General features: G+C 34.3%; 1 protein-coding gene across 1 annotated transcript in view; it reads right to left on the reverse strand.

The window, feature by feature from the left end:
• The window catches only part of LOC123537057 (angio-associated migratory cell protein-like), a 60,987-nt gene extending 50,806 nt beyond the window's left edge, over window positions 1–10,181 (reverse strand). Inside the window, exons 1-2 of the mRNA XM_053528549.1 lie at window positions 10,116–10,181; window positions 9,025–9,061 (exon numbers count right to left, since the gene is read on the reverse strand). Coding sequence (XP_053384524.1) covers window positions 9,025–9,061; window positions 10,116–10,166 — 88 coding nt within the window. The 5' untranslated portion in view covers window positions 10,167–10,181. The remainder of the gene's footprint in view (window positions 1–9,024; window positions 9,062–10,115) is intronic.
• Window positions 10,182–12,630: the final 2,449 nt, after the last annotated feature.

A 12,630-nucleotide genomic window follows, 5' to 3' on the forward strand; every position in this document is an offset into this window, starting at 1 on the left:
TATTTGTTTGTATAGTGGACGCAACTTGACCCCGATGGTTGACCTTTGTATTAAAATACATAATGAGGCACAACCTAATATTGAAAAGGAGTGTACATGAAAACACGAGCTGCACGAGAAAATGGAAATATAGATTTGTGTAATTATAAATTAGTGTATTGGAAAATTTTAACTGGTCAAATCTAAGTATACATACTTTGATACTGCACTGTATACAAACTAATTCCATATAAATACACACGGCTACCCTAAGCACCCCTTATTTCTACAATGAAATAATCGATATGAATAATCAGCCAAAGGTCAACCATCGCGGTCAAGTTGCGACTACTTTTTTTTATATTCCGCACAGTATTATGGCGTTTTTATTTTTGCAACATGTAAATAAACAATCAGTTCTTAGCAATCTCTTTTAAAAGGAATTATATTGAAAGTAAGATAAATAGTTGGCTTGATGGTGCAGTAGGATGAGTGGATAGACATGTAATCATTTCGTAGTAATAGTTTTGATGGTTCGAACCTTGCACCCGTCATTCTTTTTTTATTTTGCATTTAATTTATATACTTTGTGTAAGTTTGTTTTTCTCTGAGTTCTAATTTATTCACGAAAGCCTCAAACACATTAAATCATTTTAAAGATGAGGCTTATTTAAACATGATTACTTGTTAACAATGACATATATAAGTTAGTTAACAAGTAAGAACTAGATTAACAGACTTTTGTTGTTTTCGTTGAATCGTACTGAAAAAAAAGTATAAATAGTTTTCAAAATAGTTTTTTTACGGGTCCGGGAATCGAACTCCCGACGAAAAAGTATAAAATAGAGAAAAAATGAAACTTCACAGATCGCTCAACACGACAAAAACGAAGAAAACGGATACCAATACCGCTCGGCCAACGAGGATTTACTATTTGCAGCGTAAACGTTGTGTATTGAGTTTAATCTATGCTACTGTTTTGTTTGTTTACATTTCAAAGCGCCTTATTACTGTGCGATACCTATATTAAACGTAAGTATTGACCTGGCACTCATTAATCTTCGCCAGTATATTCGGTTGTTTTCGTTATTTTACGCGATAGTTGTGTCCTGAAAATATCTAGATTTATCAAAATAATCAAATTAGATAACCAACTGTACAGTGGTGTAGTGGTAAGCTCTCCGACTTGGAAACACGTTACCATGGAATCGAATCTTTTTTTAACCATTTTTAAAAAATAAAATTTCTTGTGTTTGTATTTGTATCTATGATATTATATTATTTTATGGAACATTTCATGTGTCGCTAACAACAGTTCTTTGAATTGTCCGTTGAATGAATGAATGCTTGTCCGGTCCTGAAGATTTTAAACAACATTTTGTAGAACGGTTTCATGAACGTAGAAAACATTTAATTGATAGAATCTAGTAGAGTATTTCGTTTATAAATTATGATACGTGTGTGTTAATTTTACAGATAAAATGAAATAATAATAATAATAATAATAAAAAAAAAATTTGGTCAGACAGCGGACTCGAACACACAACACTGAGATTAGTGACAAAACGCTTTGTCCGCACAGCTATATCTGCACATGATAGGCCTACATGATGGTATGGCTTTTCAATAGTTATATCGTTGTTTAGGTTCGGAAACCGAAAATTAATTTACGGAAACATACGGAATATTCATGAGTGCCAGGTCAATACTTACGGACAATACCTGCCTGGTGCCTGGCATTAAAATAAATAAACAGGAAGTAATGCTGTTCAATGTTTGTAGGTGTCTCATATGCCAACATGGCTGGCCCTTTCAGTAGGGGTGATATTATTATAAACAAACACTTTACTTTACTTTACTTTTATTCCTGTGGTATTGATGAAATGGGACACTGAACTGTGATACAGTCGTTGTTTTCTGACGTCTGAATTGCAAGCCGTCAATGACACTCTCCTAGCCACGTTTTTACCTCCAATGCCACTGATAAAATATTGTTTTCTTTAAGTTCTTGTATTAATGATTTTGTCTCTTTTCTTGATTCATACCAAAAGTTGTATTGCAGACCTCTGTTCAACACTGTTTATCGGACAATGACAGACAATATGCTACATTTATAATTTTTCTTTTTTGGCATTACACTTACATTGCACATACATATTCACCCGATTTAAGAACAAATAAGTGGCAAGTAATGTTTTAGGGAATACAGTATAGAGTATCTATGGGGACCAGCAACTATTTTTGTCCAAAGAAAATACTATATGACATATCAACTAAATTCCCCCATCTACATCTTATAACAGTTTTATCGATTTTTGATGAAATGTAAAGAAATGAGAGCACTTTTTCCGGGTAGTTGTTGAACACCCCTCGTATAAAATTTTGATTTGTTTATGAGATGTTGACTCTTCGGATTTAGCACAATATTGTACATCTACAGACAATCAGACTTCAAGCTTGTAATGTTGGCAGTGCCTTTGATGCATATCAAGTGATAGCATTGTTTGATTGTATTAAGTGATAGCATTTATTGTCAATGATTGCACCATTTTAAATATATGGCAGTCACGAATAGAATGCAATTTCCCAAAGTTTCTGTTTAGATCTGTCACTCTTAGATTTGAAGTCATTAATTTTTGTTTTCATGAGAACTTTGAATAAGGCTTTGCCTTCACAGGTTGTGACACGACATTGGCTTTTTGTGCGCGAAGCAAAAAATTTGTTTCGGAAACTTTGACCAGTTTCTTTGATTTCACAGCATCGTTCTGTTCTTGTTTTTTCGCCAAAAGTTGAGCCTAACTTAGATAAAATGGTTACGATATTGTCTTTCGATACTCTTCTTTACATCCAAACTTGTCAAGTAGCTGATGCCAATGAGGCGCACAAGTATCTATTCACGCAAAGAGTAGGTCTATAGCGTGCATTCCTGCATCGTCTGCTACACAGCTTGAGCATACTAAAAAAGGTTGCCGATCAGGTAGGGCACATATAGGGTCAGGTATTCTCTTTCTTAAGATTTCAAGTGAAGATAAATGAGGCTGACCAGGCGTATCGTTGATGAATTGGAACCTTTCTGGCAGTTCTTTTCCCAAGCACCAGTCTCGTGCCAATAGCTCCTCAAGTGCACGTGCAACCTAGAAAAAAGGCTGTCGAGGGAGATGTAATTTTGTCAAAAGTGCTGAAATACTCTGCAATGCCTTGTGCAAGTTAACTAATGTTTTCTACCATCTCGTACCATCTTGTGTGTAGTGACACGTATATCTTACTTGTATCTTTTTTCAGATACCAGTTCACTTTGTTGAGTGATATATATTACAGAATAGTTACTATGTGTTGATTATGAAAGCAAACTTTACTATTCTTCGTTACACAGTTAGTATTACATTATCGATAATTATCTGATCAACGTATTATGCATATTGTGACAGTGGGTGCATAGTTATGAACTTTGCTTCATTTGATCCTACGTACTAGTCCGTCGCTATAATATATTCCCAAAACCGAAAGGGGCAGTTGTCGTATTTGGTGTCATATGAACAACAATTTTTTTAGAAACTACTAGTACGTTAAAGGACCTGCATATTTTCCAGATAATCTACCATCTATAAACAAGGTTTCATGAAGAAATATTTGAAATTTGTACTTTTGAAGTTATTGAAGAATCCACCATTTGTGAATGATGGACGAACATACAGACGGGTGAACAGATTACAAACGGAGAAAAATAAAATAATAAGCATGTTCTCAAATTTTCCTTCTGTCTTTATACAATTTTTCGCCCCATGTGGTTCTGGGACGATCTGTATATGAAAAAAATTGGAACTACTGCCTTACCCTTGCATGATCGTAAGAGGCGACTAATAGGGTATTAACACTTGGTTTTGCAGTAACTCTTTGATTCCAGCAGGTATGCAAATTTTGATTCTATACCTCATGTTTTTATTTCGATGTAAATGAGATGTGAAACCAAAATTTGTAGTCCTGATTGGCGCCATATAACCTATACCGTGTTGATGCGCCGTGCAACCCAAATAAATAAATAAATATACAATTTTTCAAGAAACTATCTCTCTCAGTTTCGAAGAAAGCGCAGGATAACACTTTTTTTGTCCTATTCTTGGATTATTTATTGCCACAGCAAAATAAAAAAGTTTAAATGACGTAGGCATTCTCCACATTGCCATCAATCCATGTACCACGTTTCATGAAAAAAAATCTGTTTTACTTTTAAAGTTACCGCAGCATCCCACTTCGAATGGCTGACGGTGGGAGGAGGATGGGCAACCCATAAGCAACCTCCGGCTTAACACTTGTAATTTAAACAAAAATGTTTATTATAAAGGCTATATTTTAGCCGTTACCATGGAAACAGAAAGAAATTAACTGAATTTGAATTGTTATTCTGTGCTTTTGATTCAAATGTTAGATTTATTTTATCATATACATTTATATTTTGGTGCATTTTGTGGACAAATGTAAATCTACTGATCATTAGAATCTCATTCGGTAAATATTGAGTTTTGGCGGCCATCTTCAAAAATGGCCGCCATATAGGCCATCTTGACAGATATCAAATAGGTCTCATGAAAAAAAGTTTCTTATGCTTTGATAATAATCTGTGCCAAATTTGATGCTTTTCCCATTTTCTGAAGAATTTTGCATTTCCTGTTACGAATTCTTCGAAGTGGGGCTTGATAAGCACTTGGGCGACCTGTGTATGTCATGCAAATTACGATACTCTACATCAATACTTATATTTAATTTAATTGCCATACGGACATTATACATTATCATGATAATTATGTATAATACATCATTAAGGAGATGTCACGGCTGAGATAGTTTAGCATTATTACAATACACAGTCGGTATTGAAATTGTGTTTCCAATACATGTGCTCATTAAATAAATCCTCAATATCTATGTAAAAATAAGGGATGTGTTTTGTATGATGGCAACACTGTGAATTGCTCTAATAACTGACAAATGACTGAAACAATAGGAATTTGTACGAGAGATGGATAGACAAAACGACAGTGAGGTAACAATATATTCTTTTATTGTTTTAATGTACGAGTTGTAAGCTACAATAAAGAATACTCATTTTATGAAAATCAAACCGGAAGTTAGAAATAACAGAAAAAAATTAATTAGGTCATGAGTCATCATATACCTGTCAAAATTTGTCATTAGTTTTCACGAGCTGTCAAAATTACTTTTATCTCTCTATTCTGCAAATGCATTGTTTTTGAAAGTATCTTGGACGGATATTGTAGTGTGTAACTTACTTTACATTCCACATTAATATATGTGCTTGAAATTGCTTTGAGAGCTCACCGACGTCACATATGAATGTCTATTGTTTTAGTTTACTGTCTGTTATAAAGGTATCAAATCTCAATATTAAGATATAAGAATTGTTCCTTTCTGGTAGACAATGGAAACTATTTGTTTGAATCATAATATAACAGTTTTTGGAAAGAATTGAATATTCTTTGGTTTTTTGTTATTCACCGGAAATTCAAAAAGTGACATCACCTTAAACGTCATAATAATAACATACATCATAATTCAACGTTCGATGTTCAATCTCATTCAAAAGACAGATGGTATAAAATCAAATCGCCATAATTACGAGGCATTTAAGGAAACTGTTAATATAATATGTAAAGCTGTGATATACTAATGTCTCTATGATCGGCCAATGCTGAAGTAGTTTATTCCTTTATTTACGTCTCATCTGTATACATCATATACATAGAGCATAGTCAATTTAACATATAAAAAGCATACAGCCGCTCTATACAGAGCTGCAAGAGACAATACATACATAAAACCTATCAGTTAATTTAAAACTATTAACACAATGTTAATAAAATACCTAGAATTAAAATACACATAAATACAGTATAAAAAAGAGACATTAAGCTATATGTCTTATTTCAGAACCCTAAGTTTGAAAGCCGAACTGAAGGTCTATGACATGTCAATGACCTCCGGTTTATGTCAAAATGTGACATAGCAAAACCCCCACAAATTTTGGATTAGTATGCCTAACCAGAGGTGTCCATAAGACTGCTCGATTTTTCTCAATGCTAGACTATGAATAGAACTTTGCCAAGAGATGGGGCTTAACTCAATTAAATATATATTAAACTTTAGCAGAAACTATAACAAAAGGGAAATTCTAAGTTAGTATGGGACACACACACACACACAAAACAAAAAAAAAACAAACAAACAAAAACTTACACAATTCAGAACAGAATTATGTAAACTCAGATATGAATGACAACTTGAATACAGTACCTAAAGCTTGGAAACTTCGCGCACATACACCACCTATCTGATACAATATTAGTCCTGTGGAAATTAAGTCTCTGTTCAACCAACCGAAGAAAATTTTATTTCTACTGTAAAGTATTTGGGAAATAGATTTTTAGCCCACCATCATCAGATGGTGGGCTATTAAAATCACTCTGCGTCCGTGGTCCGTCCGTCCGTTAACAATTTCTCGTTATCGCATCTCCTCAGAAACTACTGGGGGGATTTTGACCAAACTTTGTCAGAATGATGTATTGGTACCCTAGTTGTGTCCCCCTGAAAATCAGACTGGTTCAACAATTTATAAGTGAGTTATGGCCCTTTGTTTATTTCTATAATTTACATAGATTTATATAGGGGAAAACTTTGAAAACCTTCTTGTCCAAAACCACACAGCCTAGGGCTTTGATATTTGGTATGAAGCATCTTCTAGGGTCCTCTACCAAGATAATTCAAATTCTTTCCCTGGGGTCTCATATGGCCCCGCCCCGGGGGTCACATGGTTTATATAGACTTATATAGGGAAAAACTTTGAAAAACCTCTTATTCAAAACCACAGGGCCTAGGGCTTTGATATTTCGTATGTGACATCATCTAGTGGTCTTCTACTACGATTGTTCAAATTTTCCCCCTAGGGTCAAATATGGCCCCGCCCCGGGGGTCACATGGTTTACATAGATTTATATAGGGAAAAACTTTTAAAATCTTCTTGTCCAAACCACAAAGCCTAGGGCTTTGGCATTTGTAATGTAGCATCATCTAGTGGTTCTCTACCAAGTTTGTTCAAATTATCCCCCTATGGTCAAATATGGCCCCGCCCTGGGGGTCACATGGTTCATATAGACTTATATAGGGAAAAGCTTTTAAAATCTTATTGTCAATAACCTACAACATTCTAATTTGGACCACATGTATGGTTCTGAGTGGCAAGATGAACCTTGACATGAGTTGACCTTGATTTTGACCTAGTGACCTACTGTCACATTTCTGTAGCTACAGCCTTCAAATGTGAACCACATGCATAGTTTTGTTCACTGAAAAAACTTTGACCTAGTGACATTGACCTAGTGACCTACTTTCACATTTTTGAAGGCGCAGGCTTCAAATTTGGACCACATGCATAGTTTTGTGTTCCGAAATGAAATTTGACCATGATTTTGACCTAGTGACCTACTTTCACATTTCTCAAGCTACAGCCTTCAAATTTGGACCACATGCATAGTCTTGTGTACCGAAACAAACTTTGACCTTTACATTGACCTAGTGACCTACTTTCACATTTTTAAAGGTACAGGCTTCAAATTTTGACCACATGCATAGTTCTGTGTTCCGAAATAAAATTTGACCTTGATTTTGACCTAGTGACCTACTTTCACATTTCTCAAGCTACAACCTTCAAATTTAGACCACATGCATAGTTTTGTGCACTGAAAAAAACTTTGACCTTGACATTGACCTAGTGACCTACTTTCACATTTTTGAAGGTACAGGCTTCAAATTTGGACAACATGCATAGTTCCGTGTTCCGAAATGAAATTTGACCTTGACTTTGACCTAGTGACCTACTTTCACATTTCTCAAGCTACAGCCTTCAAATTTGGACCATATGCATAGTCTTGTGTACCGAAACAAACTTTGACCTTGACATTGACCTAGTGACCTACTTTCACATTTTTAAAGGTACAGGCTTCAAATTTGGACCACATGCATAGGTCTGTGTTCCGAAATAAAATTTGACATTGATTTTGACCTAGTGACCTACTTTCACATTTCTCGAGCTACAGCCTTCAAATGTGGACCACTTGCATAGTTTTGTGAACCGAAATGAACTTTGACCTTAAGATTGACCTAGTGACCTACTTTCACATTTCTGTAGCTACAGGCTTCAAATTTAGACCACATGCATAGGACTGTGTACCGAAACAAACTTTGACCTTGACATTAACCTAGTGACCTACTTTCACATTTTTAAAGGTACAGGCTTTAAATTTGGGCCACGTGCATAGATTTGTGTTCTGAAGTGTAATTTAACCTTGATTTTGACCTAGTGACCTACTTTCACATTTCTCAAGCTACAGCCTTCAAATTTGGACCACTTGCATAGTTTTGTGTATCGAAATAAACTTTAACCTTAAGATTGACCTAGTGACCTACTTTCAAATTTCTCAAACTACAGCCTTCAAACTTGATACACATGCATAGTTTTGTGTACAAAGAACTTTGTCCTTGAAATTGATCTAGTGACCTACTTTCACATTTCTCAAGCTACAGCTTTCGAATTTGGACCACGTGCATAGTGTTGTGTACGGAAATGAAATTTGACCTTGACCTAGTCAGTAAGTCTTGAAATTTGGAACAATCAAAAATGGCACTTTGGTGGGCGCCAAGATCACTCTGTGATCTCTTGTAGTTTTACCTGCTTTGTTGGCAAATAAAACACGATTATTAGATTACTATGTATCTGGACGAAAAACCGTGTTTTATTTGCCAACAAAGCACGCAAAACTAAAATCTATTTCCATTCTAACACTTTCGAATTACATCAGGAAGGGATACTTCTCTGGAATTCTTTTAGGCGTAAATACGTGGGAGTAAAGCGGAATAGCCAAAAGTAGATCATTTTGCGAAACGTGTTCTAATCCACAAGACAATACACGGTAAAATCCTTCTTTGTTTATATAAAAGAAACTCTTAAAAGTGTTAGAATTATAGATAACTTACGTGTTTTGCCACTGTTTAAGACTGCATCGGCCCTCTCCTGGAATATAGAAGAACCAAGTTTATTAGATACATATTTTTTAAAAATGCTTTTGGTTTCTGATTATACATAGATCTAATAATAATTTTGTTACAACATAGACTTTGCGCAGTCTAGTAAATTGTTGTCTTCAAAAGTTAACACATGAGAACACTTGAGATGTAAAAATAGAATACACGTGCGATCACTTTACGGCGACATTTAGTACATATTATAAAAAACGATGATTTCTTCGAGACAGAGAATCGCAAATGTTTACGGGCGAGCTATTTTTATCAGAATTTTTTTTATTTTCTCTTCCTCTATTTAGATCCAAGTTGATTTATAACTTTTTTTCTTTTAATATTCCACACGTGCTTTTATATAAAGTTTTACTTTCTCTTTTACAACGAAAATTGTATAATCAGTATAAATAAAGTTTCTACAATTAAAGTACAACTCTCGAGAAATTTTATGTAGAAATACATATCATAAGCCCATCCCTAAATATTTGAAAGAAAGCAAAACAACTGTAGCTTAAGAATTTTAAACGAATTTCTTGAAAAAAGAGAAATGTATATTAGTAAATAGGGTAAATATAATTCATAAAGAATATAAATATTTTTCTCATGTTTTGGAAGGGGCTAAGAGAGGCATGTGCTGGACGAACACATGTGCATATAGCGTGTCAAACGGACGTAAAAATGGTTCAGTTTGGGCGTGACCGGCGGTTACCAAGGGCTTCAACTTGCTAAGGCCTGGTATTTGAACAAGGGAGGTAAATAGCACAGGTGGAAGTAACGTACCTAGGATACAGTATAGGTATATGAGCCATATACACTTAAATTAATTACAGTAGTAATGTTTTCTGAGAAAAAAATGCCAAAATGTTTGCACTTGTGACAATCAGCCATTAACAAAGTGAAAATAAGCATTTTGACATGAGCATTGCTTCCATGCCCGCAATTTTTGTTTGATAAAATATTTCATTATTAAGGTTTGGCTGTCTTATGGGCAAATGAAGTAAGTATGTGCCAAATCGCGGATTATTTCACACGCACTATTGCATACTTACCGTGTTATTATAGATACTTCCATAAAAAGTAAAATTCCCGTTAAAACGCATGTTTGTACTCGTATGTCTGTATTTTAAAGAAAGAAACTAAATAACCATGCTATAAATAGGTCTTACGTACTATACGGTTTATTGTTGACGGTTTTCCAGATTACAATAGTAACATGTAGTCATAGTATATTTAATAAAATGCGTCATGGTAACAGAAGACAGTTTATCACGTATGCACACATTACAGTGTATTCGTATACAGCTCGATAGTTCGGAGGCTAGATACTTCGAACGTCCAGTAGTCGGAAGGCGGCCCACTCCAAGGCCGAGAGTTGCAGAATGAGTTTTTTAATTGTTAGGGGCCCACATTTGAACTTCTATGGGAGGGGGCTTGGGATTTATCTTGAAGTCAAACTTTGTATGAAAGCCAGAATATTTTTTTTTCAGAATTTGAAGGCCCGAAGTTTTTCAGAGTAAACCAGACATATTCTTATTTTTGTATATTTTTGTTATACTGGTTTTTATTAAAACTAATAATCAGTGAAAGCGATTAAATTTTGAAATAAGAGTCAGTTTGACCCAAATGATAGCTTCTAATTTTTACCACCTTCGCATACAATAAGCAAAAGTGGTTTAAAAATCTTCTATTAATGAACATACTTTAGATAAGATAAATGAGTTACGTGGTATGAGCCAGCCACAAATGGATGTGCTGGGAGGTGTTAGGAGTTTTAGGGGCATGCTCCTCCAGAAAAAGTTTGAATTGTTGAAGAGCTCTGATGCATTTGGACATATATTTTTGGAGATATAATCTTCCTACTTTTGAAATTATAAATATGATAAGTTATGCTTGTGAAAATCATGTGCAGGCCCTGACCTTTGGACCTAATTTAGGTAGCCGTGTGTGGTAAACCTGGGTTTAGGCAAAGAATAATTTTGCTTTTTGTGAACATTTTTATGAATTCACTGTTTTTACATTATTTAAAAGACAGTAGCTTAGAGAGCATCTTGTTACGCAATTTGAGTGTACGTTTCAAGTTAACCTGACTGGTATTGGAAATAGCAATAAACATATTGCATATTTGCCGACTTGCGTATAATTATGTCCTAAGCATGTATCAAATAAATCTGTCTTCATATCTTGTTATATTTACTACATTGAAATAAGAGGTCTACTTAATTCTTGAAAAATGTTCAACATTCTAGTCAGTAATATTGGCTAGAGGACATTGACATTATTTGAGTATGTTAAGGGGAATTTTGATTAATGTATTGTTAGTTATACATTTTGTAGATTAATGTTCTCGTTGGAAGAGCTGACAATGGCTACTTGATGTGACAAAATAGAGTTGTCAGGCAATGTATTTCATTCATGAGATTATTTGTATACTTGACATTTTGTAGACTTAGAACATTTTCTCGTATTGGAATACTTAAGATGTGGCCCGTTGATGTGAACACCGTATTTGGCGGCCAATTATATTCTTTTCTGGATTTGGTCAATCTTTGACATTATTGAAGTCACTCTCAATCATTATTTGTCACATTAAATATGCTTATAGTTATTTCTGCCTCTAGTTTCTTTATGGATTTGAACATATCTATTTTGCATTGGAAAAGTTAGCATATGGAAAATGTCAATCCATAGTTTATGTAGCTTCATATAAATTGGTTATCATACCGGCCCTAGTACTTTGGATTAACACTTCTACTGGATGGATTGGAAATTTAGGAGAATTTAAAATTTGAACTTTATTGTATGGAAATATTGATTTGAGTTTTATGTTTCAACTTATTTGCTTAAAAATTACTGAAATGTATATGCATTTTATTTGGAATAGTTGTGGAACTTTCTAATAGTATCGACATATATTTTTATTAGAAGGAAATTTCAGAATTGCTGTATATATCAATTGTAGATTAGTTTATTAGTAGACATTATTTAGATCTTTGTAGTTGTGAATGTGTGTTTATGAGTGCACTTTAGATTTAATAGATTTATAAAACGGGACTTATTCTTGTGTCTTCATTTAATATTACGTATGTGTTGACTTTTCCTGTTTATAATCTAAGTGGTGTGATAATAATTAAACTTATTATTACAGCACTTGGCATTATAATAACTTTGTAATATCCCAGAAAATGATTTTAAAGGAATCCTAGCTTTTCCTTGAAATAATAAAGCCAGTGGTGTCGGCCATCCTGAACATTTTACCCCAGTACCTGAGCAATAGGACGCTTGCGTGGAACCGCAGTATAGGTCCTCGTTGAACAGTTTACCCCGGACTGGGGTTTACGACACGTGCTTAGATGATTACGCTATACAGAATCTGTGTATCTGACATAAATTCAGGCTATATGTTTACCTATATGTTTTTCAATAATAACTTCTTTTAGGTAAAACAAACATTATACCAAATCTATCTACATTTTAATACAAGCTACAAGCAGTCTTTTCTGATATAAGTCAAATCAGAGAGTGGATTTATAAAGCAATTAAGCAGAATTCATACAGGTTTTTGGC

The sequence above is a fragment of the Mercenaria mercenaria genome, chromosome 17 (assembly GCF_021730395.1).
Source record: "Mercenaria mercenaria strain notata chromosome 17, MADL_Memer_1, whole genome shotgun sequence".
NCBI lineage: Eukaryota > Metazoa > Mollusca > Bivalvia > Venerida > Veneridae > Mercenaria > Mercenaria mercenaria.